This window comes from Pteropus medius, unplaced genomic scaffold, assembly GCF_902729225.1.
Source record: "Pteropus medius unplaced genomic scaffold, Ma_sr-lr_union100, whole genome shotgun sequence".
NCBI classification, from domain to species: Eukaryota; Metazoa; Chordata; class Mammalia; order Chiroptera; family Pteropodidae; genus Pteropus; species Pteropus medius.
The window spans coordinates 1,581,329-1,608,909 of NW_024343732.1; the positions used below are offsets into that span (position 1 = coordinate 1,581,329).

General features: G+C 52.9%; 1 protein-coding gene across 11 annotated transcripts; it reads left to right on the forward strand.

Annotated features, from left to right (window-relative positions):
• Nucleotides 1-26,116, forward strand: FCHO1 (FCH and mu domain containing endocytic adaptor 1). 11 transcript variants are annotated; one of them, XM_039867814.1, is made up of 29 exons: nucleotides 115-180; nucleotides 4,912-4,956; nucleotides 5,190-5,279; nucleotides 5,706-5,780; nucleotides 9,927-10,018; nucleotides 11,050-11,124; nucleotides 12,250-12,391; nucleotides 13,631-13,783; nucleotides 14,019-14,123; nucleotides 15,160-15,258; nucleotides 15,355-15,451; nucleotides 16,516-16,560; nucleotides 16,673-16,751; nucleotides 17,441-17,465; nucleotides 17,580-17,637; nucleotides 18,120-18,298; nucleotides 18,383-18,407; nucleotides 18,753-18,804; nucleotides 19,373-19,464; nucleotides 19,818-20,099; nucleotides 21,584-21,696; nucleotides 21,806-21,899; nucleotides 22,031-22,145; nucleotides 22,870-23,025; nucleotides 23,331-23,463; nucleotides 23,964-24,163; nucleotides 24,808-24,863; nucleotides 25,226-25,390; nucleotides 25,829-26,116. In XM_039867814.1, the coding sequence occupies exons 4-29, from the start codon at nucleotides 5,754-5,756 to the stop codon at nucleotides 25,849-25,851; spliced, it is 2,682 nt and encodes an 893-aa protein (XP_039723748.1). In that variant the 5' UTR covers nucleotides 115-180; nucleotides 4,912-4,956; nucleotides 5,190-5,279; nucleotides 5,706-5,753; the 3' UTR covers nucleotides 25,852-26,116. The 11 variants fall into 11 exon arrangements, with proteins under 11 accessions (XP_039723741.1, XP_039723742.1, XP_039723748.1 ...); XM_039867815.1 differs by lacking the exon at nucleotides 115-180 and adding an exon at nucleotides 3,025-3,354; XM_039867807.1 differs by lacking the exon at nucleotides 4,912-4,956 and having other exon boundaries at nucleotides 1-180.
• Nucleotides 26,117-27,581: the final 1,465 nt, after the last annotated feature.

Below are 27,581 nucleotides of genomic sequence, written 5' to 3' on the forward strand. Positions count from 1 at the left end.
TCAGAGTCCGCCCCTGCCTCCAAGTGCATTCCGGGTGGTGGGGACTCTCTCAGCCACGCCTCGGGGGCGGGGCTACCCGGCGGCCGCGCCGCAGCCGCGGAGGGAGGGGTGGGGCTGGCTCGGGTGTCAGAAACCAAGCCTCAGGTGGCGGCTGGCGCGGGGCTCGGCCGAGGTCGGGAGGTGAGTGCTGTCCCCCGACTCCCTACTATCCTCTGGCCAGCACGGTCCCCTATGCGCACCGGGCCCCGCAGTCCTGATGGCCACGAGGGGAAAAGGCTCGGTGAGGCTTGAGGATTGGCAAACAGGCGGTGGGGGGCTGCGCGGTGGGCGCCCCAGCCTCTCCCCGGTGATCATCAGGGATCCACGGAGGGAAATAGGGACCCCACTCATAGTCCTGGTCTTCTGGTCTAGAACCGGAGCGTACAGGGCGGCTATGACGCGAGACCCCTCCCCAAGTCCCTTTATTCTAAGCCTGGATCTGGGTCTAGATTCCGGGGCTGCAAAGATGGGGGCGCCGCTCTCCCTTTAGCCTGGAACCCAGGACAGCCGAAGTGGAGACCATCCCCAGTTTCCCTCTTCCCAGCTTCGGCCTGCAGACCACCCCCTCCGAGGACCGAGATAAGGAACCCCCCTTCCCCTTTTCTCTTCTATGAACCCTGATCCTCCTGGCAGAGGAGCTGGTGGTCCCCTGGGCCCCTCCTCTAGGCTTTCCTATCCCAGTCCCTACCACAAAGATGGGGCGGGGCGCCTTTCACCCGCGTCCTCTTCAAGAACCCCAAGGTTGGAATTCTGAGGAGGGGTCAGTGTGGGGTCCCTTGCCTGTGGGAGACTAGCCAGGCCAGGCCTAGAAGGGCCTGGAGTAGACTTGGGGGTGGTCCTTGCCTCAGTGGGGGTTGGGCAGTGAGCATCTGTTCCCAGGGATTAAAATAAATCGAGGTAAATTAGGATCTTGCCAGAGGCTGGCTGCGGGTGGAGTACTGAGGAGGGTTGGGGGGTGGGCAGCCTCTCCATCTACCTTGGATCCTAGGAATCATCTGCCCCAGTCGCAGTAGGGACAAGGAGGCTGCTCTGGACGGACCTGCCTTACTAGTGACCTTGGGCAGGTGACAGCACCTCCCTGAGCCTTGGTTTTCTCCTTTGAATACAGGGTTGTGGGCTTCAGAGCTTGTATTCTAGATTCTGAAACCCACCCACCTCATCTTTTGCCAGATCCTGACCCCACTATTTTGCTTAAGATGTCAGGGGTTTGGGGTGAGAGTAAGGGGGGGTTGGAGACCCCCCAAAATGCCTTGCTGGCCTCAGCCTCAGTTTGCTGCACTGAAAAATGGGTTGATGGTCATACTATGACATTGCTGGAAGAGCTACTCTGTCAGACAGTAAATTATATCACCAGGCTGCAGTCGTTGGAACAGGGACTCTACCACCCTGGTATCACCAGTGGGATCACCTGGGGCACACCCTGACCCACATACCATCACCCACACCAGAAGCACGACAGTGCCTGGGCTGGGTCCTGGACAGGAGGGAGTGGGAAGTGCCGGGCCAGCCTGTCCCCTCTCCCTTGAAGCTCCATCCTTGTAGTAGGCACAAGGATGAGTGCTGGGCTGGGAGTCTGATGCCCCCAGATTCAAATCCAGTTCTCTTGTACATGGCTTCACTCCTCTGCACCTTAGTGTATTTTTCTGTGAAATGGGTTGAATCCTCTTGGAAGATCAAAGGAGACTGTGGGAGGATGGGAATGCTGTAAGTATAGATGTAATCATTATAATATTAATTACAATATTACCGATCATAAATAGGGTCACAGCTGACCAGGAGAGGAGGGAAGGGAGTCAGCCCAGCAGTCAGGTACACAGTGCTAAATAGGCGTTTGCCAAATGAAGTGATGAAGAGGTGGGGACCAGTGGGGAGGATAGAAAACTACCCGAGTTTGAGCTCAGGTGCCCACTCAGTGGCCCAGTTGCTGTGTAACATGGGGCTGGTGCCTTGGTTTCCCCATTTGAGGTGATGGCCAAGATGAGATACTGTCTCTAAGTGCCATTGCGAGAATCCAGCCAGAACATGTAAATGATCACAGCCCTGGTGACCGAGCCTGGAGGGGAGGAAGCGCATGACAGCTGGCCATTGAAATAGCATGCCCAAAAGGCCAGTCACTGGAAAGAAGAGAAAAACCCCAAACTGTCCCAACTATGCTCAAACTGGAGTCCAGGGAGAGCAAAATGTCAGATCCTGGTTCACAGGACCCAGGAAGCCCAGAGGGGTTAGGGACAGCCCAAGGTCACCCAGCAGGAGGCCAGGAGCTCAAGCCCCGCCTTCTTTGCTGACTGTGTTCTATGGCCTGTTTTATTGCTCCTGGGCCTGCTCTCATACTCTACCTGGTGCTGAGCCTTGGCTTTGGGTAAATTAATGCTAGGGAGGCAGGATTCATCTCCAGGTAGTGCCAGGGCTCATGTCAGACACCTTCAGGGAAGACTCTGTTCCCTGTTTCCAGCAAACAAGGGATGAGGGAGTCTTGGTCAGCTGACAACCTGCTGTGTGACCTTGGGCAAGTCCCTGTCTATGTCTGGGCTTTGCTTTGGTACTATAGAGGCTGGGAGACCTGGGTTCGAGCAGAGCTGACTTCTCCATCAGATGCAATGACCACTATGTCGTGGGCACAGTACTTTTAGGGAGCCATGAAGATGTTTTAACTTCTTTTAAAATCAGAAGGAAAAAAAATGAGCTTTGGAATCAAATAAAACATTTAGTATATGATATTAATGTATTTGTCTTTATGCCAATGCAATTGTACAATATAGTTTAAATTCTTTTCTCAATGGATCAAGGGGCCCAGGATGGCAAAAGTGCCTCGGGCCCAGAAAAATCCTAATGCAGCCCTAGGCTCAAGTCTCAGTGCTGCCATTCATTAACTACACAGCCTTGGGTATGTGGACTCCCCTCTCTGATCCTCTGTTTCCCCATCCATGAGGCAGGCATCGCTGGCCCACCTCGGAATGGTAAGATATGGAATGCTTAACCCAGGGTTGGCACTCAATTTGTGCGTTCTGTTATTTCATAAGTGTCATGATTATGATTTGTGGGGTAATAATAGCCCCAGTCTGGGGGTGAGGGTCACAGGTTCAGAGGCCTCAGTTTATCCATCCATGGCCTATGAGGTGCCAGAGAGGTCCCAAGGGTGCTGCTCTGGTAGGGGAGGTGAGATGGCGGTTGGGCGGTGGGCGGGGCTGGTGAGCTTCCTGTCCCCCACGCCCACGGGCCTGCGCTTGATGCTGGCGGAAGTGGCAGGGGCTGCCTGGCTATCTCTGGTGCCTGCCCTGTCTAACCGAAGTCTAGCCCCACTTGCTGCCCTGTTCGGTGAGTTCGAGCCTTGCCAGGAGGCCCCCATTACCCCTTCCCACCCCCCTCAGGAACAGAAGGGAGGCCCCACTGCCATCTGGGTTTCAGAAACAGCAGGTGTCACTTCCTGGGCCAGGCCAAGGCCTGCAGGGGCGGGGAGGGTGGCAGGCTTCGCCCCTATTATGGCTCTGAGTGGTGGGGCCAGTTGCTGGACAATAGAGTGGACACGGAGACCCAGAGCCACCTACAGCGGTTCTGAACAGGAGTCCTTTGGCAAACAGGCGAGGGACAAAATCACAGTGACCTGGGGACAGTGAGTGACCTCTCTGTGCCTCAATTTCCTCATCTATAAAGTTGGGATTGCACCCCATGGTGTGGTTGTGAAGGTTGGATGAACTGGGACTTGTGAGGAGTTGGGCATAGTGTCACCTACATACTGGTGTTCAGTGTATGTGAGCTGGGGGGCAATCTAATCAGAGTTGTAAAAACAGTAGCGAGATTCTTGTTTCCTGGGGAACTTGGTGGCTCCTAGGATCCTCCAAAGCAGCACTGTCTAGCAGAACTCTATCCGTGCTATCCATATGGTGGCCACCAGCCGCATTGGCTACTGAGCCCTGGAAGCACAGCTGGCACAATTGAGGAACTGGGGGGGATTCATTGCATTTAATGTTACTTAGTTTAAAATTAAATTACTATATGAGGCTAGTGGTTCCTATGTCAGTCAGCATAGCTCTTAGGGATTTAGATGTTCAATGTGTAGGTCATGGCCAGAAACTAAGAAATAAGGTGGAAAGTTAAGGCTTTTCCTTCTTGGGATGTCAGCCTAGGATGCCCCCTGACAGACTGAGTTTCCTCAGGGGCTGCACTGGTGACAGAAATTTCTTAGGGGCCCCAGCACCATCCAGCATGGGGTGGTAGTTGGGAATATTTGTTCAATCAAATAATTTTTTGCCTGGTGAGCTCCTAGTCATGCTTTAAAATCCCAACTCTTGTGCCCCTCCTTTAATCCAGGTTTCCCCAGTGCTTGTTCTTCTATTTGGCCCAGCCCTGACTATGCCGGACCAGGCTGTTAGTGTCCAGTTTTGTTCCCCTAGACTGGGGGCTCCTCAGGGACCAGGCCCAGGGCTGAATCATCTCACATATCCTGGCATTGTCCTGTCCATGCAGGCACATGGTGGGTACTGGGTAAAGTCAAGGAACTGGGGGCTAGATGATAATGGATCAAGTTAAACTCACTTTCAAGATTAGGTAAACTGAGGCTCAGCAGGGGGCAGCCTTGTCCAAAGTCCTTGCTTAGTCCTTTCCTGATGAGGCCCAGAGAGTTTTTCCATCCTGTGGTCACCAGCCCTGTCCCTGTCGCCACTGCACCCCTTGAGCTCCAGCTGCTGCTGAGCTGCCTGTGGAGTCATGAATTATGAATGAAGCCAGCGGGCTCCAGTGACAAGCCTGGCCTCGAGGATGTGCCAAGGACACCAAGTGTCCCTCCATCGCCGGGTGGCTTGGCCCACCCCCTCTACAGGGAGTCCTGGGGTCCCCCAGCAAGACTCCTTCTAGGGATTCCCTCTTGTTTTACAGATGGGGAAAGTGAGGCACAGAGCCGGACAGTGACTCAGACACCAGGTGAACACTGGCTTCTGGGGCACAGGGTTGGGACTCATGGGGGCACCAGTGCCAGCTGAGTCACCATGGTAAGGGGTGAGCTCTCCATCCCGGGAGTGTGCATGAGACAGGGATCATTGTAGAGGGATTCAGGAGACCCGCAAAGGGCCCGTGGAGACACTTCAGGGACCCTGACAACCATACGGCCAATCGCAGTCCCAGTGTCTACCTCTCACCAGAACTTTTTCCCACAGGAACTGCCCAGCGTGGAGCTGAGTGCTCAGGGCTGGACTCAGCCGGCTCAGGGTGCAAGTCCACTGTCAATTCCTGTCTGTGTGACCTTGGCAAGTGGTTATTCCTCTTAGGGGACCTGTTTTCCCATCTACAAAATGGCCCAGGACTTTTCCTCCCAGGCTCGGGCTTATTCAGTAGTGCTCCTACAAAGCAAACTCCTATTCATGCTTAAGAACCCTAATTTCCTTGCTGCTTCCTCTAGTCTAGGTTCCTTCAGCCCCTATCCCTCTATCTAATCTAGGTCTGACCCCACAGAACTGCGAGGCATCTATATCCAGCTCTGTCCTCCTAGACTAGAGGCTATCTCAGGCCCAGGACTGAATCATCTCAGGAGCCTGGGCATGCTCCCAGCCTTGGAGCTTTTGGTTCTCCTCCGTCCTCTCTATCCCTCCTCCACAGGGAGGACAACTGGAATTTCCCTTCCTTGGGCCCAAGACAACTGGGACTTTGCAGCTCAAACTTGCCTCTCTCTTCAGATAGGCACTAGACAGGAGCCTGCAAGGGTCTCCACAAAGGCCATCAGGATGTCATATTTTGGAGAGCATTTTTGGGTAAGTAAGACCCACACTTATTTTGGTGGGGGCTTCTGGAAGGGGTGGAGGGGGCTTTAATGGAGGTTGGGGTACCTGGTGGCTTGTCAGCAAAATCTTGGGCAGATGGAGAGACTGCAGGGGATAGAAGTTAAAGTGAGAAGAGTCAGGCTGGATTCGAATCTACACCCCTCAGACCTCATGGGCCTTGTGACCTTGGGCAAGTCACAGTTTGAACCACAGGGAGACTGAGGCTCAGAGTAAGAGTCTTATTTGAAGTTGCCCAGTGAGAAAGTGCAGCATCAGGGCTCAAACCCAGGGCCACACTGAACTTCCAGGATCCAGGGTCATTCTAGCCAGGGGATTTCCATATCTTTCTTATCTGGAGAGTTGGGGGGTTTTCATGGCCTAACCCCTAGTGCCCCCTTACCAGTCTTCCCTCTGGGCTGCGGACCACATTCTGTGATGCAAGGGAGCCAAGTGAGATAGACCTGTTCTCATTCATACATTCACATCCTCCCTCCTGGCCACAACACCCCACACCCAGCCAAACTCTGGGGGACGCTGGGCCTTCCCCGGAGACTCCATCCTGGCTCTGACCCCAAAGAGTCTGCAATCTTGGGGACACAGAGCCAGCTAGACACCTCCGGCCCTGTAGTACCTTGGGGTCGGGGGGCACCCAGAGGAGGAGCCAGGACACATAGCTGTGTTTGTTGTGGGCTTTTAAGGTTGAGATTTTCTAGGATGTCAGTAAGGCATTCCAGGCACAAGGAACAGCCTTAACAAAAACCCAGAGGTGTGACACTGGGTGGCTAGCAGAGGGCACAAGACTCTTCCTATAGAGCTAAGCTTATGAGGAGCCACAGAGGATATGTGAACAGGAGAATGGAGGAAGGACCAGGGCAGAAAGCCCCTTCCTCAGTTGCAGGCCCTGAGCGTGCAGAGAGGAAGCCTGTTGCTAGGCAACTGGTTGCCCCTGGCAACAGACCCTGCTTCCTCCCTTTCTCCCTCCCCAGCTGGGGCTCCTCTTACTGCACTTGTTTTCTTAAAGGGGCCGCACCCCCTTGCCACCTGACCTCTACCCCCTTCCCAAGGGTAAGAGTCCCCAGGATTTGCCTCTGATTAGCTGTGTGGCCCCAGTGAGGGGCTGCCTCTATTGAGCCCCTGTTGGCACCTCTGTGTAAGGAGGTTGACTGCTTGAGGATCAGTTGTGTTGCCCACGTGTTGGAACCCTGACAGCAGCACCTACATTTATTTAAAATTTCTTTCAATGGCGTGAGGCACCTACATTTATTTTAAATTATTTTTAATTGCATGAGACATGCAAGCTTGCTGCAGAAAATTTAGATCAGCAAAGAGAAAATAGAAGCCACCCCCAGCCCATCCCCCCTACCCAAAGATAGTCTAGTGACAGTGGATAAGAGCTCTGAGTTTGAGATTTGAATTGGGCTCTACTGAGAGCCATTGAGCTGGTGACTTTACATCTCAAAGCCTCAGTTTCCTCTTCTGGGAAAAGGGGATGAAATTCTTGCTTCCCCAGGACCCCAGAGCTCCCTGAAACGTCTGTTTTTTTTTTTTTTTTTTAATCAATGTTTTGTTTAATCTATTATTTGTTTTGGTGGCTCTTTGCTGGGTGACACCGGGACCCTGGCTGGCCTGAAGGAGGCTACAATCAGGGAAGCTCAAAACAAACAGGGTTGTCCCAGTCTCATTGGTCCAAGGCAGGGCTGGAGGCATAAAGGGCACTGGGGACCCATAGCTGGAGTATGAGCAGGAGAGGGACATGCTCAAGCTGTGTTAGAAAGATCCCTCTGGGGCTGGCATGGGGGCAACGCTGAAGTACAGAGGTTCTGATAGGAAGAACAGGCTTGAGACAGCCCTCCTAGGACCCTTGGCTGCCAGCCCAGCCCACGGAAGGCAAACACTGCTGGGGGCTTTGCTAGATCCGGGAAATGAGCCAATGGTTGGCTTGGAGTCAGCCCCAGATGCTGGCTAGGCGGTGGTGCCTGGTGCGGCCTCACTCGAGGATCCCCTGGGTGGGGCAGGCGGGGGGGCTGCTGGGGCTGTTCACTGAGCCCTCACCACCATGCGGGGAGCCCTGTGTCCAGCACTTTACCAGCTTCATGTCACCAAGACCTTCGGCAGGTGGGTGCTGTCATTGTCCCCATTTGTGAGATAAGGAAACTGAGGCCCAGAGAGAGGAAGTCACTAACTCAAAGTGACCCAGTGCGTAAAAGGAGGATTTGACTTTTGAACATTGAAAGTAGAACTATAGACATGGGGAGAGAGGAAACAGATTCCCGGGGAGCTGGAGATATCAACAGTGAACATTCAGGGAAGTGGGGGTCTGAAGAGGGTCTGAGAAGGTTCTTGAAGGAGGTAGGCCTGGCAGTGATCCTTGAGAGGTGGAACGATTTGGGTGCGTAGAAAGAGATACAGGCTGGTAAGGCAGGTGGCAAAACAGTGTAATGGCAGAAAGGCACAGCATGTCATCACGCTGTTTGCCATTTTGCTGGTAAGGCCAAGAAGAAGCCAGGAGATGAGGTTCGAAAGGCAATTCCAGGCTAAGGGCTTTAGATTCAGCAGCTGGTGGGCAATAGGGAGCCATCGACAATTACAGAATGAGGAATGGCTGTTGGGAGACTGGGGCTTGAGGCTATCTTGGGTCTGCCCCAGTCTTGGCCTCAGTTTTCCCATTGTACAGCAAGAGGGATCATCTGATAGTGACTTCTAGCTTTAGCCTTCAAGCTTTCAGTTAACTGGGAGGGTGAACCCCACAGATTGGAGGAGGGTGGAGGAAACCACTTACAAAGGACCTGCAAAGTACTGCCAAAGAGGTTGCGTCAATAATTAGTATTGGGAGTGAAATAGCATCAGATCCCTCTGCGAGCCTCTTCTTTCAGTCTGAATTACAAGGCCCCATTTGGTGCTAAAATGTCTCCAGTTCCCTGGGACCCCAGTCGATCTTCCATTTTAACAGACAGCTCAGTGTATGATGCCCTTACATGTGACAGGGTCTGGTGACATTAAAACATAGCTGTTGCCTTATTTTTTTTCTGTTCCCTTCATTATGATGTGAGGTCCTGGTTTTCCACTTAGAATAGTGGTAAAAGTTGTCCTTTTAAATGTTTGGAAAAGAAACATGAGTGAACATACAGCAAAACGTTAACTAATGCCATGAATTAGCAAAAACTAAAATTGCCTTTGGGACTTTGGGGGACCCTGATCATGTTGGTATTTATTCATCCTCATATGAGAGGTAGATGACTCCCTGACCCTATCTTAACAAGGAGCTACTAGATTCAGAGAGAGACAGTGACTTGCCTGGACTACACAGCCTAGCCCTGGCCTCCCCCACTGTGGCGACTCCAGAACTGGGAGGAAAAAGGTTTTGTGTGATGCACCAGCAGACCCTGGGGTAGAAGCTCTGTTCCCACCAGCACCAAGTAACAGCAGAATAACTCATTTGTTCATTTATTCAACAAACTCAAATGCCTTTTCTGTGTCCCACCTAGTACTGGACATGACTGGGTCCTGAGAGAGGCATCAGGCCCAGACCTTGCTCTGGGGTACTCAGAAAGGGAGTTTCCAAGTTGAAGAGCGCAGAAAATTGACTACAGTAACTTCCACAACAGTGGTTATATTGGTTCACCAAACTGAAACGTTGTGGGGGTAATTCGGCTTTGAGAGTTGGTTTGGTCCAGCAACCCGACTCAGCACACTTGTCATTTGGACTCTCTCAGGTTCAGCTTCTTTCCAAAGTTCATGGTTTCCACGTGGCTTCCAGTATCTCGGTGCCCACATAATTCCTCATTTATGGAAAGATAGAGAAAAACAGAGGAGAAGAGACTGATGGAGGCAGAGAGACAGAAAGAGAGAGAGATGGAGACACAGACAGAGGCAGCAGTGAAGGAGGATGTCTCTTCCCTCAACTACAAGACAAAAATCCCAGGTTTCTCTGTGATTAGGCCGCCTTAAGGCACATGAACCAATCAATGGTTACCAGGGAGGAAATGCAACAGGCTGACTGGCTCAGGCCTGAACCAATTCATGCAGCCAAGGAGAAGGACTTCTGCCAGTTGGATCCTCAGGTTCATGCCCCTATTTCTAGGCAACCTTGATGTTTTCTGCATCCCTTTTCTCAGTCTCCACTTCCATCCTCTGCAGGGCGAGAAAAACCATGGCTTCGAGGTTCTGTACCACAGCGTTAAGCAGGGGCCCATCTCAACCAAGGAGCTGGTGGACTTCATCAGGGAGAGGTGAGGTTCCCACACCCCACCCACCACATGGTCATGCCCCACAGCCCACACAGCCACGCCCACCTCGTGGCCCCAACCATTGCACCTCACAGCCACACCAGCCCCTACCCCATCAGATCTAGATGCCTGTGGGCTCCAGAAACTAAATCTGCTTAAGGACGCTGGAAACCTGCAGTTCTCCACCCTCTCAGCCCCATGACCCCTTGTAAACAACATTCCCCAGGTTTCTAAGGCCCCCTCCTGAAAAGATGATAATGACCTACTTACAAGGAGAATTTTGAAAACTCAATCTTGTGTCCTAAGTAGTGTTAAAAAAAAAAAACACACATGTGATGAAATAATCTATATTTTAGCATGCTCTAATGTTAGCATCCCAGAAAACATAATAAACTCAAATTGCAAGGCATCCTTCTGCTCCCAGGCTGCTCAGTAGCTAAACGCTCGTTAAATCTGGGCAGAGAGTCCAAAGGATTATAACCAGATTTTTCTCTTTGTGACTCTCAAGTGGGACTGTCTGAGCCATACCGGATAAGGACCATTCTATTTTGTGGGTCTTCAGCCTCTGGAACCTTCCACTCTTGCCTGTGATACCCCATGGGTCCCTCTATCAAAAAATGCTCCATGGGTAATTGGTTTTAACCGGGCACATTGCCGCACCAAACAAAATTGAAGTTCTATTAGTCCAGTTGAAAATGTGAATGGATAATAGGTAGGCATTTAGCAGTGTCTGTCCAGAGGGAAAAAAGAAATATGAGTTTATCTTCCAAAATTAAATGAGATAAACCATATAAAACATTTATAGTATGTGCTCAAATTTTTTTTTACCTGATGCTGTTACTGCTGCTACTACTACTACCATTGTTAGTAAAATGTATTACTTAAGGATAAAAACCTCTCCCATGAATTTCCCCGAATGCCTCGCCCTGCATCCACTGCTCAGCTGTTGAGATAGGGAACTGAGGCCTAGGGGGGTAGGTCCTTTCCCATGGGTGCCCAGAACCTTCCCCAGCTTTTCCTGTCCTACTACGCAGGGCCACTATTGAGGAGACCTACTCGAAGGCGATGGCGAAACTTTCCAAGCTGGCCAGCAACGGGACCCCCATGGGGTGAGTGGGTCGTGGGTGGGGTAGGGGTCCCCAAGTTTGTGAGGCCCTGGGATCATCAGGAGTCTGCTTTTGGGTGGATATCTCTTTACATGGGTGATATGTAGGATAAGGAATCATCCCACATTTATAGGCTTAATTGGACAGAGGAAGGTATCTCATTCATTCACTCACTAGCTCATTTATTCAGTCAACAAATATTTACTGAGCACCTACTATGTGCCAGGTACTCTTTTAGGCACTGGGGACCCAGCCACCATTAAGACAAATAAAACCTTCAATCACCTTCATGCTGTGTTCATGCTGTGTACATCTGGGATGTGTGACAAAACAGACGTTAACCACAAACATGAACAAAACCCTTTCCCAGAGTACAAAGTGCTAGGAAGGGAATGAAATAGGAGCGTGAGAGGTTGGGTACTTCCTCTGGGATGGAATGAGACCTTGATAACGAGGAGTCAGCATGGAAGTGTCTGGGGGACAGAGACTCAGGCTCAGCTAGTGCAAAGGTCCTGAGGCAGTCATGCATTTTGCATGTTCAAGGAAGAGCAAAGAGGTTGCCATGGCTGCAGGACTTGGGCAAGGTGAAGATGAAATGGAGGTGGGTGCAGGGGCCCAACACACAGGTGACTTTAAACAAAAATGTGATATAGTCTCACTGGCATTTGCAAAGTTCCCTGTGGCTGCTGTGGGGCAAAAGTTCCGTCAGGGGCAGAGATGGAGGCAGCAGAGAGGGAAGGCAGTGGGGAAGCTGGAGAGGGAATCTGCTGAAGTGGTAAGTCATCCTAAACTTGGCTTGGGCAGTTTGGGTCTTAGCTGCCTGTGGACCTCAGATGGGACCTGGAGTCTAGATTGAGGACTCGAGGGCCTCAGGGCCTGGATTTAAATTCCAGCTCTGATGTTCATTTGCTGAGGAGCCTTGCATGAGTTAGAGTCTCCTATGCCTCAGTTTCCCCATCATAGACCTGCCTTGTATGGTTACACTGGGATTAAATGGGTTAATAAGTGTTGATTCTTAGCAGGGCCAGGTGCACAGTAGGTGCCTGAGCCAATGCCAGCTGTACTGTTTGAGAGGACTCCAGGGGATTGGGCCTGCTGGCCCCTGAGTGTGACCTTGCCCATCTCCAGGACCTTCGCTCCACTCTGGGAGGTCTTCCGTGTCTCCTCAGACAAGCTGGCACTCTGTCACCTGGAGCTGACACGGAAGCTGCAGGACCTCATCAAGGACGTCCTCCGTTACAGTGAGGAGCAGCTCAAGATGCACAAGAAGGTATGTGCCCAGTGGGCATTGCCTGGGAGGACAGGCAGGGAAGGCCAGCAGCTCGAGGGAGTCCAGGCCTTCTGGGGCCTTTGAACCTCCGACCCCTTGTGTGTACCTCTGAGAATATTGGTAATTCCACAACATCACACCCAGGACCCTACAGACCATGGAACTGTCAGATATTTCAGACTCTCAAAATCCTAGACTAGTAGTCTGCAAACTGTGGCCTGCAGGCCAGATCCAGCCCACCACCTGTTTTTGTACAGCCCACAAGCTAAGAATGGTTTTTGCATTTTTTAATGGTGGGGGCAAAAAAAATCAAAAGAAGAATAATATTTTGTGCCATGTGAAAACGACATGACACTCAGATTTTGATGCCAGTAAATAAAGTTTATTGGCACACAGCCATGTCCATTCAGTATATGGCGTCGGTGGCCATTTTTGAACTGAATGTCCATGACAAGTGACACTCATTTACTGTCTGTCCATTTACAGAAAAAGCTTGCCAACCCCTGATCTAGAGCGTTAGAAGCTACAGATATTATTATTCAACATTTCCAGACTTGTTCAAACCAGAATCTTGGAAAATTCAAGCCTTCGATGCTCAGGATCCCCAAATATTTGCAGCTTGTAATTCTAGAGTCATAGGTATTGGCATTTACAGAGCCACGGAATCTGCAGTTTTAAACCACTGTTAAAAAGAAGAGTTGGTCCTGGTACTTCATTCTGTACACTTACAGGTGGTTAAGATGGTAAATTTTATGTTATGTGTATTTTACCACAGTTTTTTAAAACTGGGGAATAAGGAAGTTTTCTGTGGTCGATGTGGAACAAATTGGGAATAGATTATAAAATGGAAAAAACAGTTAAACAGCACAGACTGCTACAATGTCATAAAAAAAATGGGCTAGAAAAAAGCTCATTTGCTTTTCATGTGCAGATTATTTCTGGAGACATATGGCGATAATAATGGGATACCTAGGCTGGGGATCAGGATGTGGGAGGTTTTTTCTGAGCTTACCTCTTAAAACTTTCTGAAATATGAGTTGTGTGTAAATATTACCTATTTAAAAAGTTACAATTTTTTAAAATTAAAGTAATACTCAGAAAAAGTTCTCGGTGGGACCTGGAATCGAATGATGTTTGGGAAGCTGGGAATTTTCACAGTCTACACTTGGGGTCTCAGGTCCTACGCCCCCCCGCGGAGGCTTCAGGTGGCACACACGCTCCCCCTTCCCCACCCCGCAGTGCAAAGAGGAAGCAGTAAGCACCCTGGACGCTGTGCAGGTCCTCACAGGCGTCAGCCAGCTCCTGCCCAAGTCGCGCGAGAATTACCTGAACCGGTGCATGGACCAGGAGCGGCTGCGCAGGGAGAGCACGAGCCAGAAAGAAATGGACAAGGTGAGCACATGGTTGCAGGTCCCCAGCCAACAACAGCCCATGCAGGTCCAAGGAGTTTGCCAAGGAGTAGTGGGGGCAACCCGATGGGAGAGTGGAAATATCACAGAGTGATGGTCATTGAACCTGAGTGTGGCCACCACACCCTGGACACCCGTACAGGGTGATGGGGCAGAAAGGTAGAGGGAAGTGTCTTGAGTGTTCCCTTCCAACTCGGTTGCCTCCCTGTGCCTCCTAGGCAGAGACCAAGACCAAGAAGGCAGCGGAGAGCCTGCGGCGATCAGTGGAAAAGTACAACTCGGCCCGTGCCGACTTTGAGCAAAAGATGCTGGACTCGGCTCTGGTAAGAACCAGAAGTCCATACTTTGGGGACCTACACATCCCTGGGCCCAAGATGCTATGGGCCTCAGAAGTCCAGAACCCCCCACACCCTCAACTCTCAGGAACCTTAGAATCACAGGTGTAAAGCCATCAAGTTCTAGAGCCAGTTAGCTATTGTTATTGTTGTTGACATTATTCCAAAAGTGAAATCCTTTTTGTGCCTCAGTTTCCCCATCTGTAAAACGGGAACAGTAATACTACCTGCCTCACAGAGTTGTTGTGAAGATTAAATGAGTCTCTCTATGTTAAGTTTTCAGACTAGTATCAGATGCATAGAAACTACTCTATGAAATATCATTATTATTCTATTATTATTGATAAAGTTTTTGAACCAGTTACAGCAGTGTTTAGAAGCTAAGAGTCTCCTGACATTTCATGGTGGCTGAAAGGCCTGGGTTCTGGTCTAGCCTCCATTCCTCACCAGCTATGTAACCTTTTACAAGACATTACACCTCTCTGAGTCTCTGTCCACCCAGATGTATGAAAAGCTGATTGAAATCTCAGGATTAGGAATCCAATATTTTTTTCTGATTTTGCAATTCATAGAGAGTTACAAATGATAGAAACCTTCATTCGAACTGACAAGAATTATAGGCTTAGGGAACTGAAAAGTTTGAGGGACGTTCCATGTACATGGCTGGATCCATGTACTCAAATGATGTTGGCAAGAAATTGTGCCTCTCTCCTTCTCAAGTCTATTTTCCTCTCTTGGGCTTCATTCCCAGAGATGCTGTGTGTGTGTGTGTGTGTGTGTGTGTGTGTGTGTGTGTGTGTGTTAGCAAAGGACACCATCTCTGTTGCATCCCATTAATTATTGGATCATGGAATAATTTTTTCCTATAGTTCCAGCAAAAGTCCCAGGGTAGATTCTCACTGGCCCTCCCCCAAACCAATCACTGAAGTCTGGGGGGTTAGAACATTCTGATTGGTCAGGCTGAGTCACATGACCACTCTTTGTAGCCTCTACCTTCCTATTTACTCCTCCTCTCCTGTCTCAGCGCTTCCAAGCTATGGAAGAAACCCACCTGCGGCACATGAAGGCACTGCTGGGCTCCTATGCCCACTCAGTGGAAGACACTCATGTGCAGATTGGGCAGGTGAGTGGGCCTGGGATGGGGAATGAGGGTGGAGATGCAGAAAAGAGGGCCCTGGCCTGGCCCGACCCAGTTACACATTCTGCCAATCTGGCCTAGGTTCACGAGGAGTTTAAGCAAAACATAGAGAACATCAGTGTGGAGATGCTGCTGAGAAAATTTGCAGAGAGCAAGGGCACAGGCCGGGAGAAGCCTGGTGAGTTGGGGCATCTGTGGGGGTTAGGCTGTGGAGCCATAGCTGCATAGAAAGAGTAGGATTCAGGTGGCAGGAGACTTCCCTGGATTTGAGTTTCCACATCAGAAAAATGGGCTGATGACAAATCTAACTCCGTAGCCCAAGAAGAGAATTTGATGCCTAATCTTATGTGTAAATCTCACACCCAGATACCAGGGGCCTTGAATGCCAGGTTTGGTTGTTCAGACTTTACCCCAAGGGCCCAAGGGAGCCATGGAGGGTTGTTGAACAAAAGGCCAATTTGAAACTTCCCAGATGCAGGATCAGGGAAATGTTGAGAGCAAAGTTTTGGAGTCAGACCTGGATTTGAGTCTTTTCTTCATTGCTTGCTGTGTGAACTTGGATGTGTGTCTTGACTTCTCTGAGCCTCGGTTGCCTCATCTGGAAAGTGGGAATGATACTAATCCCCCCGATGGTGTTGTGAACGTTCAGTAATTTGATGCAGATAAAGGACAAAGTGTGTGCCTGGCACACAGCAGGCATTCAATAAATGCTTGTACACAGCCTATGTCCTCAAATCTAGTCAACCACTAAGGTCTGTTCTTTCTCTTTCGTGTCTCTATATCTCAGCTCCGATCAGGCTACTCTACCCCTCCTTGTATGGGCCCCCACTCTGGCCCTTCACTGGCCCCAGATCAATCATGCATTGCTCCTACTCACACACCCTCCATGGCTCCTCAGTGCCCTTAGGACAGAGTCCCAACTCCTCATCTGACACTTGCGATCCAGCCCACTGCACAGACTTGTGGTCCATCCCCTGACCCACCCAAATTCCACCTAGAAATACCGAGAAAGTAGGAGTAACTCAGGCATCTCCCCGCCTACCCCAGTCCATCCCAAGGTGGGAGCAGAACCCTTGGCCCATCCCACTTATGACCATCTCTGGAACTGATTCAGCATCTTGGCTCATGCCCCAGACCCTGTGAGCTCAGATCCAGATACCACTGTGTGGCCAAGGGTGTACTGCTACTCTTTCCAGGTCCAGGCTCCTGCCTAGCTGAGTTTCTCAATCTCTTCTGTCTCAGGGCCTTTGGACTTTGAGGCATATAGCGCAGCTGCCCTGCAGGAAGGCAAGTACGTCTGGGCCTGGATGCCCAGGCTGGACCACGGGATAAAGGGAGGCAGAGCTGAATGGGAAGGGGGAACCCCCAGGGGTCAACAGCACCCCTAATCTGTCCTCAGCAATGAAACGTTTGCGGGGAGCCAAGGCCTTTCGCCTCCCAGGACTGAGCCGGCGGGAGCGGGAGCCACCTGCAGCTGTGTGAGGAAGCACCCTGCCCAGCCCTGGCCCAGGCTATCCCAGGATCCTTCCCCCTGCCCAGGCTACCCCAGAAGTCCCCTGCTTCAGGAAGCCCAGGAGTATTCTTGTTCCAGGCTAGACCTCTGTCTCAGGCTAGCTCAATATCACCACTACCCAAGTTAGTCCAGAATTCTTCCTTTTGCCAAGGCTAGACCAGAGACTCCCTGCCCCATTCTCTCCCAGGATTACCCCTCCCCAGGCTGGTCCAGGATTCCTCCCTTTGTCAAGGCTAGCCCTGCTATTTCCCCCACCTAATCTATCCCAGAAATTCTTACTTTGCCAAGATGAGCCTGGGAATCTCCCTGCCGAAACTAGTACCCAATCCTTCTCCATGCCCATGGTTTCCCTGGATAGCCCCCATATTCTTCTCTTTGCCCAGGCTAGCCCCTAAATTCCCTGCCTTCTCAGGCCAGCCCTTCAGACTAGCTCCAGGGTTCCTCCCGTTCCACGCCATTTGAGAAGGCTCCACGTTCGGCTAACTCCAGATTCACTGCCCGCTGCCCCAGGCAAGCCCCAGGATCCCACCACCTACAAGGCTAGCTTAGGACAATACTGAAGTCCAACCCCCAATTGCCATGTCCAATGTTGGGGGCTGGAGGGGGTGCAGATGAGGTGGGGGAGCTGACACCAACATCTTCTTCCATCCACAGAGATTCTTTGGAGCCTGATTCAGGGGTGAGTACCATAGGGGCTGTTTTTAGGTCTGAGTCAGGCCTGAGGATGCTGGAAGGGCAGAGTGAGATGGGAAGTTCATTAGGGAAGAACCTGACTCACCACCTGTCCCCCCAGGCATGTCCAGAGGTGGATGAAGAAGGTTTCACTGTCCGGCCAGATGTGACCCAGAAAAATATCCTCCTGGTGCCCCCTGGGGGCAATTATTGGCACAGCAAGGACAACAGTGATCCCTCCCACCATTAGCAACCCTCTCTGTGTATGGGTGTGGAAGGGGAGTCTCTAATGTGAACAAAGCAAATCCAAATACAGACACCTGCCCTGTGGGATCAGAGCTTGGGCAAGAGGTAGAGAGGTGGGGCTGGATTACCATAGAGAGGGAGCCAAGAGAGCTTCCTGAAGGAGGGGGCACCAGTGTTGGGGCTTCGCAGCTGAATAGGAATTCTCTAGTTAGGGCAGGGCATGCTTGTGCAAAGGCTTGGATGGTGCAGGGGGCAGGGTGGAATATGGTGTCAGGGCCAGGGGTGCCAAGTAGTGAGCAACAGAATTCTTCAGGGCCTCAAAGGATTTGAGCAGGAAGGAATGTGGTCAGAGTCGAGGGCTGACTAGAGGGAGGCCCTGTGTTAGGATCTGCTTAGTCCCTTGACCTCAGTGCACGCACGGCCGAGCCCTCCCGCTTCTCATCCAGTGACTCCGACTTTGACGACGAGGAGCCCCGCAAGTTCTATGTGCACATCAAGCCCGCCCCAGCCCGGGCTCCAGCCTGCAGCCCCGAGGCAGCTGTTGCACAACTCAGGGCCACAGCTGGCAGCCTCATCCTCCCTCCTGGCCCAGGGGTGAGGCTTGGGAGAAGTGGTCCGGGTGGGTCTGGTGGGGCTGGCTGGATGCACCTGACCTGATGCCACCCCCTTTGTCCACAGGGCACCATGAAACGCCATTCTTCACGTGAGTAGCCTGTTCAGGGGTTTCGATTTGGGGAGGAGAACGGGAAGGGGAGGCAGGGCCTGGAGGGTGGGTGTGGCTTCAAATCCCAGCTCTGCTGTGTGGCTTGGGGCAGGCTACTTACCCACTCTGATACTCAGTCTCCTTAAAGTGAGGTCATTATGAGAATTAAATGAGACTTAAAAGGGGTAGAGCCAGGAAAGAGCCAAAATCTGAAGACAGCTTGGCTCAAGTTCAAATCCCTCTCTGCCTGATTCGGTTGCCCTGGGCCTTGGTCTCCTGGTCTGTGGAGTGGGACGCACTGCAGCTGGGACAACAGGAAGGCTCAGGGAGGTCCATCTCTCATAGGGGATGCTGCTGGGAAACCACAGAGGCCTCGATCTGCCCCGAGGGCCAGCAGGTGAGTTCTACAGAGGTGGGACATCAGGCCACCTTAAGCGGGCAGGTGGGGGTCCTCCCTCCTGCCTCTCTTCTCCTCTCTGCTGCCTCCTCATGTTTGTCCCCCCTTCTCTCACCCAGGCAGGGAGTTGAGACCATGCTGTTTTTGAGAGACCACTTAATGATTCATTGGGTGAACATTTATTGAGTGCCTGCTGTGTACTCGTGCCATTCTGGGTTCCAGGGATGTATGACCAAGACAGAGTCCCCTTCTCAGAGTCACATTCTAGCGGCTCAGATTTTAAGACTAACAAATAAGTTAGAGCATATTCAATACTTCTGTTATGAAGAAACCAAAAGCAAGTGATGTGATGGAAGCTAAGAGCGGGCGACTTCAATTGGGCCAGTGGTGAAAGGCCTCCGAGGTGGGGAGCAGACAACTTTGAGCTGAGTCCTGAAGAAAAGCAAGAGGCGGCCACAGGGAGAGCCGGGGGAATGGGAGGTCTGACCAAGAGCACGGTGCAAAGGCCCTGAGGTAGGAGGAGGCATGGAAACAATAGAACAGTCCTTCTTGTCCATTTTGTCCCCAGTTGTGCAGATAAGCAGCAATCAGATGAGCAAGTTTCCAAGAACCTCTTTGGGCCACCCCTAGAGTCAGCCTTTGACCACGAAGATTTTACAGGTGATGGGGGGTAAGGGCTTCAGGGGGCATTGGGTGGGCTGGTGGAGGATGGTTCAGGCACGATGAGGGTGGGCTGGGCTAAGATGTGAGGTCTCAATGAGAAAGATCACTGGGGCCAGACCAGTGAGGGTGGCTCAAATGCCCATGAACGAACAGAGGGTAGGCTGCAAGGGGTTGGCAGATGGGACATCAGTAGAGATAGAAGTGACCTGGGAGGGCGTGGCCTGGGGTGGGGGGTGGGCACAGGTTTTGAATAGGGCGGGCCTTTCCTCGACATGGGCGTGGCCTTCAGGAAGATGATAGGGACTCCGCACGGGCAGGGTCTGGAGCTAGCCGCCCTATTTCCCCGCCAGGCTCCAGCAGTCTTGGCTTCACCTCCAGCCCCTCACCTTTCTCCTCCTCCTCGCCCGAGAATGTGGAGGACTCTGGCCTGGACTCGCCGTCCCACGCTGCACCTGGCCCCTCCCCAGATTCCTGGGTCCCTCGCCCGGGAACCCCACAGAGCCCGCCAGGCTGTAGAGCTCAGCCTCTGGAGTCAAAGGGGACACGGCCCCTGCCGCCTTCGGACTCGGACTCACCACAGCCTATCGTACCCTCCCCAGGCCCTTGGGGGCTGGAGGCTGTGGCTGGAGGAGGTGAGTCCAGCGCCCCCCCAAATCTGCGTTATCGGAGACCTGAGGGGAGGATTGAGTACCTACTGTGATCCGCTCCCGATATGGGTGCTGGGGATAGAGCGAGGACCCACGCAGGCAGAAACCCCACCCTTGCAGGGACAATCATGAAATGGATATTTAACAAAGCGGAAGGTGGCAGATGCCTGGTGGCACAAGGGTGGTGGCTCCCTGAGGAGGGACATCTGACCTGAGATTCAATGGAGATGAGGATGAAGCTCTATGGATATGGAGAAAGGGTGTTGTCAGCAGAGGGCACAGCCTGTGCAAGGTCCCTGGCATGGGAGCGGGCTAGTCCCCTTGAGGAACAGCGGGGAATCTAGTGTGGCTGGAAAAGGTGATGACAGGGAGGAGGGAAAGGAAGGGAAGATGTCGGCAGAGAGACACGACCAGGCAGATGGAGGCCGCCCAGGGACAGAAGAGAGGAGAGGGTCCAGGGCTGAGCTGGGGCAGGGCTAGAGGCGGAGGGAGGAGGAGGGCAGACAGGAGTGGACTCCTGGGGGTGTGTGAGGAGAATGGAGTCAGAGGAACTGTGGGTTGTGACCACACGAGGTCCCCAGCAGTGGTGACAGGAGTGCTTTGCACTGTCCACGGTTAGAGAAAGACCCTGGTTGGAGCTGCTTCAAGGGAGGGCCCAGGGGAAGGAGTGTAAACCATGAGTGTCGTCGAGTTGAGTTGTCTGAGCTTCACTGTAGAATAGGGATTTTCAACTGGGACAGTTCTGCCCCCAGGGGCCACTTGGCAATGTCACCATTGAAATTTGATTGTCACCACTGGGGGGATGGGTACTACTAGTGTCTGGTGGGTTGAGGTTAGAGATGCTGTTCAATACCCTACAGTGCACAGGATGGCACCACCCCAGAGAAGGACGCAGCCCCAATGTCAGCAGTGTTGTTGAGAAACCCTGGGGGAGAGAGGATCATGGCCTTGAGGGGTAGGTGGGAGGGGAGGTGGTGAGCAAGCATTTGTAGATGGAACAGAGCAGGAAACACTGGGGTGACAGGAAAGCGAGGGAAACTTGGGTATTACACCATGATTAGTTCACTTCGAAGGGTGACACTCAGATGAGGGCCAGGGTAGGAGGCCACCCTCATACTCTCATAGAAGGCAAAGGTCGTGGAATTGCTGAATGTTATATAAAACATTCTCTGCCAAATCCCCACTGTAGCGTGCCTGCCTCTTGAGCACCCAATCCTTGCTAGCATTCTCCCAGTGATGGAGAGTTCATCCCTTATTGGGCTACCAGTATGGTGTCTGGGAGGCTCAGGGTTGTGGATAACCTCTGCAGTTCTGTCTGGTACCTTCTCTGCAGCCCCAGGACTTCAGACCATCAGGGGTCTCCCCACAATAAGCCCAACTCCCAGTTTTGGGCTGAGTTCCTCCCCTGGGGAGGCATGAGAGGCCCAGGGCAGCATCTCAGCCGTGTCTTTCTCACACTCATTCCCTAGATATGATGCCTGTACCTGCCGACCTTACAGCCAGGGAGGACCTGACAGCCCCACCCCGGAGACCCCGCTCCAGGAAGGTGTCCTGCCCCCTTACGCGCAGCAACGGGGACCTGGTACGGTGAGGGGATATGGCAGGAGCTGGGCTGGGAGTCGCCTCCAGGGTAAGCATCAGGACACTGCTCCTCGGGTGCTCACAGCCCAACCTGTCTCCTTCCCTTCCAGTCTCGTTCCCTGAGCCCCTCCCCATTGGGCTCTTCAGCCCCCAGCACTGTCTCAGAACGTTCCAGTTTCTCATCCCAGATAGGACACAGTACAGGTGGGTTTCACCTTCTCTGATCTGGGTAGGGGGCTAAATGATACAGTGGAGGACCTGTTGAAGAGGATGGGTTCTGGAGCCTGGGTCCTGTGCTCACTCTGTCTGTCTGACCCCCATTCCCTCCCAACCAGCCCCAGGAGTCTCCCGGGGCCCAAGCCCTGTGGTCCTGGGCTCCCAGGATGCCCTTCCCGTGGCCACCGCCTTCACCGAGTATGTCCATGCCTACTTCCGTGGCCACAGCCCTAGGTATGTCGTGATGGGGGGCAGTGCAGACCGTGACAGGCAAATAGGGCTCCGTGGGGGCTGTTTGTGAGTTCCACCCTAAAGGGACATCTCTTAGGTGTGTTTCATGACCCTTTTTACAGTGGAATGGCCTCGATCACTAGCTGAGCACCCAGGCCCCTGTCCTGAGGGCAGTGGGAACCACAGAGGACATTTGATCAGGGCTAGGCATTGATGTAGCCACAATTTAGAGGAACTCCTCTGAGGCTGCTGTGGGCATCAACCTGAAGGAACGAAGACCAGACAGACGCTAGGACCATGGAGAGGGTGCGTGAAGGATGAACTGAGGGACCAGGGATAATCTGAGGGTGGTGCCCAGCAGAAAAGACCTTCAAATCAAACCACAAAGAGGAAGAAAGTATTAGACCTGAGACCCAACCTAAGGACACTTACAAAACTGAATGTTTTGCTGTGAGCTTCCTGGTGGCTTAGGGGAAAAGAGAACTAGAGAAGGGGGTTATTCCTGCCTCCTCCAGCCCAGTGTGGATTCTTCCTGGTGCCTGCATTGCTGTCCAGGCAGGAACAAAAAGGAAGGAGGTTAGTGGTAAGGATGCTCAGTGTAGTCAGGGCCTTCCTGCTTCTGAGGGGCTCAGGGAGCCACAGGCTACAGTGGAACCACAAGAGAGGGGAGGATGGTGTGCCGGGCAGATCCCTGAGCCAAAACCCAGTCCCCTCACCTCTCCCCCAGCTGCCTGGCTCGTGTAACTGGGGAGCTGACCATGACCTTCCCAGCTGGCATCATGCGAGTATTCAGCGGGACCCCACCCCCACCTGTGCTCAGCTTCCGTCTTGTGCACACGGCCCCCATTGAGCACTTCCAGCCCAGTGCTGACTTGCTCTTCAGGTACTGTTGAGGGAGGGGGACAGAGACAGGGTCCCAGAGCCTAATGGGAGTCAGGAGCTCCCCAGCTCTGAATTCCTCCTCTGCCTCCCAGAATTTGCTGTGTGGCCCTGGGCAAATCCCTCCCTCTCTCTGGACCTCACTTTCCTGCCCTCCTTTCCTTTCCCCTCACCCCCTGCTACTCTTTGCTGGGCCCAACGTGAGCCCGGAAATCTGCATCTTTAGGAAGCCCTTGGGGTAGGTGGGATGCTGGGGGCCCTATAAAGATTTCTCCCAAGGGTGGGGATGATTATTCTGAGTCTCTGCAGTGACCCCTCCCAGAGCGACCCGGAGACCAAAGACTTCTGGCTCAACATGGTGGCCCTGACTGAGGCCCTGCAGCGCCAGGCAGAGCAGAATCCAGCTGCTTCCTATTACAACGTAGTGTTGCTGCGGTACCAGGTAGGGTGAGGGGATATGGCAGGAGCTGGGCTAGGGGTCGCCTCCAGGGTAAGCATCAGGACACTGTTCCTCGGGTGCTCACAGCCCAACCTGTCTCCTTCAGCCAGGTGGATGGGCTGGGCAGAAGGACGTAGAGGGGATGGTGGATGAGGGGAAGGAAGGGGGTCGGCGGGGCAGAGGGGGCAGGGAAGAGATGTGAGGGGCAGGATGGATAGGGAATAAATGGTGGTTGGGTAGGCAGTATAAGACGCTAGGCAGTATAGATGGCATCATTATGCAAATTAGAAGTCACCCTGCACTGGCATCTATCCACTGAATGTTAGAATGAGCCCCTCTCCTGCCCTCTGCTGGAAGCATGGTGTAATACGGACTCCTATCTAGGAAGTCTCCAGGAAAGCACCCCTGGAGGTGGTGTGTGCAGTGCAGACTCAGGCTGGTTGATCGTGTGGCGTTACCAGATGGCCCAAGCTATGTCCTCTTTCCTGTCTCATTCCCCCTAGTTCTCCCGCCCGGGTTCCCAGTCCGTGCCTCTGCAGTTGAGTGCCCACTGGCAGTGCGGGGCAACCCTCACTCAGGTCTCGGTGGAGTACAGCTACCGGCCCGGTGTCACGGCTATGCCCACACCACTCACCAATGTCCAGATCCTGCTTCCTGTGGGGGAGCCTGTGACCAACGTCCGCCTGCAGCCAGCAGCTACCTGGTGAGGGCTTGCGGGAGTCCAAGGGAAACGCAGCCGTGCCCTCGAATCCCCAGACCTCCCTGTGATGCAGCAACTAAAGGGTCCACCCTGTGCCCCACCAGTCACTGTGAGCTCACACTGCTTTCAGCTGAGGATGGTGTTATTAACAATAATAATAACACCAAGGGAGCTTCCTCCACGTCAGGCACATTCCATAGGCTCTGCACACTGACTGGCTTAAGGCTCTTAGCAGTCCCTCTGGGTGTGGAATGCCCTCATCCCCATCTATGGAGAAGAAACTCAGACACAGGGAGGCTAAATTGCTTATCTGAGGTCACATCAGGATTTGAACCCAACCCCCTGCTCTTGGCCCCATGCCCTCAGTCACTGCACAATGTTGCATTCATTTTGTATAAACGGTAGAACCTGCCACGATTAAGCCAGACTTACAGGACCAAATGCATCATCTAAAAATTCTGCAAGGCTGTAGGGCCCTCGGGGACCAGCTGCACCACACCCCACCCCTGTTTCACAGATGGGGAAACTGAGGCAAGAGAAGGGACCTGGCTTGGTTGAGTCATGTAGCCGAGAGGTGACTGAGCTGGGACCCTGGGCTCCCAGTGTCCTTTCTGGGGTAGACCTGACCAAACTTCTATTGCTGCCAGGAACCTGGAGGAGAAGCGGCTCCTATGGAAGCTTCCAGATGTGTCTGAGGCAGGCGGTGAGTTATGGTTGTGCATGAGGGCTCGGGGGTCTCAGGGGGAGGGCTCGTTTAAACTGGGAGAATCAGGGATGTGTTGGAAGTGGGGAAGTGTCATGGAGACAGACTCGAAAGGGCTTTGACAAAGCTGGAGGAGAGGCACACTGGGAGGGCGCACAGTAGGTGCAAGACAGGCAGGGCTTCTTTGCAAACCACACACAGCACTATGGGCCACAGGAAAAGGGTGCAGGGACACAGGTGGAGGTCAGAGAGGCAGACAGAGGCCACAGATCAAAGGACTTGGGTGCAGGGCCAAGGAGGAGCTCAGGTCACGACAGGATTCGGGCCAGGGATAGGACACAGCTGACCTCAGGCCTCCCCAGGCTCTGGCCGCCTGTCTGCCAGCTGGGAGCCATGTTCAGGGCCCAGCACGCCCAGCCCCGTGGCCGCTCAGTTCACCAGCGAGGGGACCACTCTGTCCGGCGTGGACCTGGAGCTGGTGGGCAGTGGCTACCGCATGTCACTGGTAAAGAGAAGGTTCGCCACAGGTACACCCCGACCCTGCTGCCCTGCCTCCTGGGAGCCAGGCCCGTGCTGGGGGGTCAAGCCCCACCCCTCTGTTTCTGCCAGACTACAGGGTTGGGAAAGACATTTGGGGTGTTTGAGAAGGATAAATGGTTATGAGGGTGTGGAGACCTAGGATGGGGGTCACAGGCTGGGAGGGGTGGGCCCAGTGGGAGGGGTCAAGAAAGAAGATGCATGTATCTGGTCTGTCCCCTGGAGGGCGGGTGTCCTCGCAAGGATCCAAGGCAAGGAGCCAGAAGCCCCACTGCCATGACACCCTCACCCGCGCCCTGTTGTCCTGCCCCCAGGAAGGGCTGCTGGGACCCATGGGGCAGCGAGTTAAAGGGTATTTTGAGGAGAATTGGAGGATCCCAGGGTAGAGACAAGAGACCCCTCTCCCCCTCACGGTCCCATCCCCACAGGGATGTACCTGGTGAGCTGCTGAGACTGTGCGGCTGACCAGACCCCCGGCCCCAGCTCTGCACTGAGTCCTGGTGCTCGCCGACTGCTCCCTGCCTGCCTGCCTGCTGGACCCTGGGATCCCCACCAGCCTCCCCCAAGGCCCTGATTCTGTGGAGAGGAGCCCCACGCCCAGCCTGGCTGAGCCTGAGATTCACTCCCGCTCATGCCAACTTCCATGCAGGTCTTTGGACTTTTAATGTTCTTTGAATAAATACTTTATTTTCTAATAAAATAACATTTTCCTGCTCCAGGAAGTTTCCTTCTCATCGCCAGAGAGGAGAGGACGAGAAGACAGGTGTGGGTGGGGGGAGATCTAACATTCTTAATATTCCACATCCCCTCCACCCCTTCCCACTTAGCCTGTGCAGGTGATACTAGGAGAGAAAAATCCATACACACCCCCAGTCCCAGGGACACTTCCAGTTCTGTGGACTCAGAGCTGGGCTGGTGGAAGGGCCAAGGACTAGAGAAACCCAGAGGGAGACTTCTTAAGGAAGGGGCATTATAAATGGGGCTTTGAGGTATGAGTAGGAGTTTGAAAGATGGGGATGGGCACTCCAAGCAGAGAGAGATTGAATTGTGAGTTCTGTGACAAAGCAGTTAGTCAATACATGAACATCGGTTGAGTACCTACTGTATGCCAGGCAGTAAAGACCTAGCTGTGAGTAGGACAGAGCTCTTGGAAGACATGGGGCTGTGAGCTAAAAGGCCTTTGTTTAAAGCCTGCTTGGCCACCAGTAGCTGTGTGATTTTGGGCGAGTGACTTGACTTCCCTGGGCCTCTGTTTCCTCATCTGTAAGCCACCTCACTGAATGACTGAGGGGAGTTCACACACTTCAATGAGCACCTGGTACAGAGGAAGCACCACAGCTGTGCTGCCAGCTTTCATTTGATGGGGGCGGGTTGGGGGAGGGGCCTCAGTACAGGTGGGCAAGAAGCAGCCTGAGTGGGGCCCAGGACAGGCGTGGTAACCAGCATACTGTGGTTGGTGAGCGGATCTCAGCTTGGCGGAAAGTCCTGATGGACATGTAGGGACCCTGGGTGCCTGACCCTGAGGCCATGCAGATCCCAGGGACTAAGCTGGGGCCAGATGGAGCTCAGGAAGCAGGATTTAGCCTGTGGTCTCTCTGGTCTTCCCAACCTGTTCTCCAAAGGGAGTAGGTGGGGAGATCTGGCTGTGCTTTAGTTTCTTCATCTGTGAAGTGGGGAGAAATTTTCTAGTTGGGAGGGGAGTTCTCAACTCAATGGATAGTCAGCACTGCTTGTATGGATGGTGGATGCACCAGTTGCATCAAATGGCATTTCAGGCAGCAGTGGCTTCAGTGCATGTATTTCCCTGCCTCAAACAGGACTTTGGAGCCTGTTGAGATGGGTCATCCCCTTTGCAGAGTGTCAGCCCCATCGAGGAACTAGAATCAAATGTCCAATCCTATGGGTATGCCCCCATCTCAAGTCTTTGCACACACACGTGTGTGTATGTGTGTGTGTTCACTCTCAGTGGCCTCAGTCTCTCCAAGATGGGTCCCTTTGCTATAGTCCTATGTGACTGAGTAACTGGAGTGCCATCTCCTTGTGATGGGTCACTATGAGAGGGGACGCTGTTTGCCACCACCTCCGGATGGCTTTAATTTGCTTTCTTCAGGTCACAAGTGAGGTTGGGTACATTTTAAAACATGGAAGGCATTTCCCAGGGTATGGCCTCTTAACTGCCTG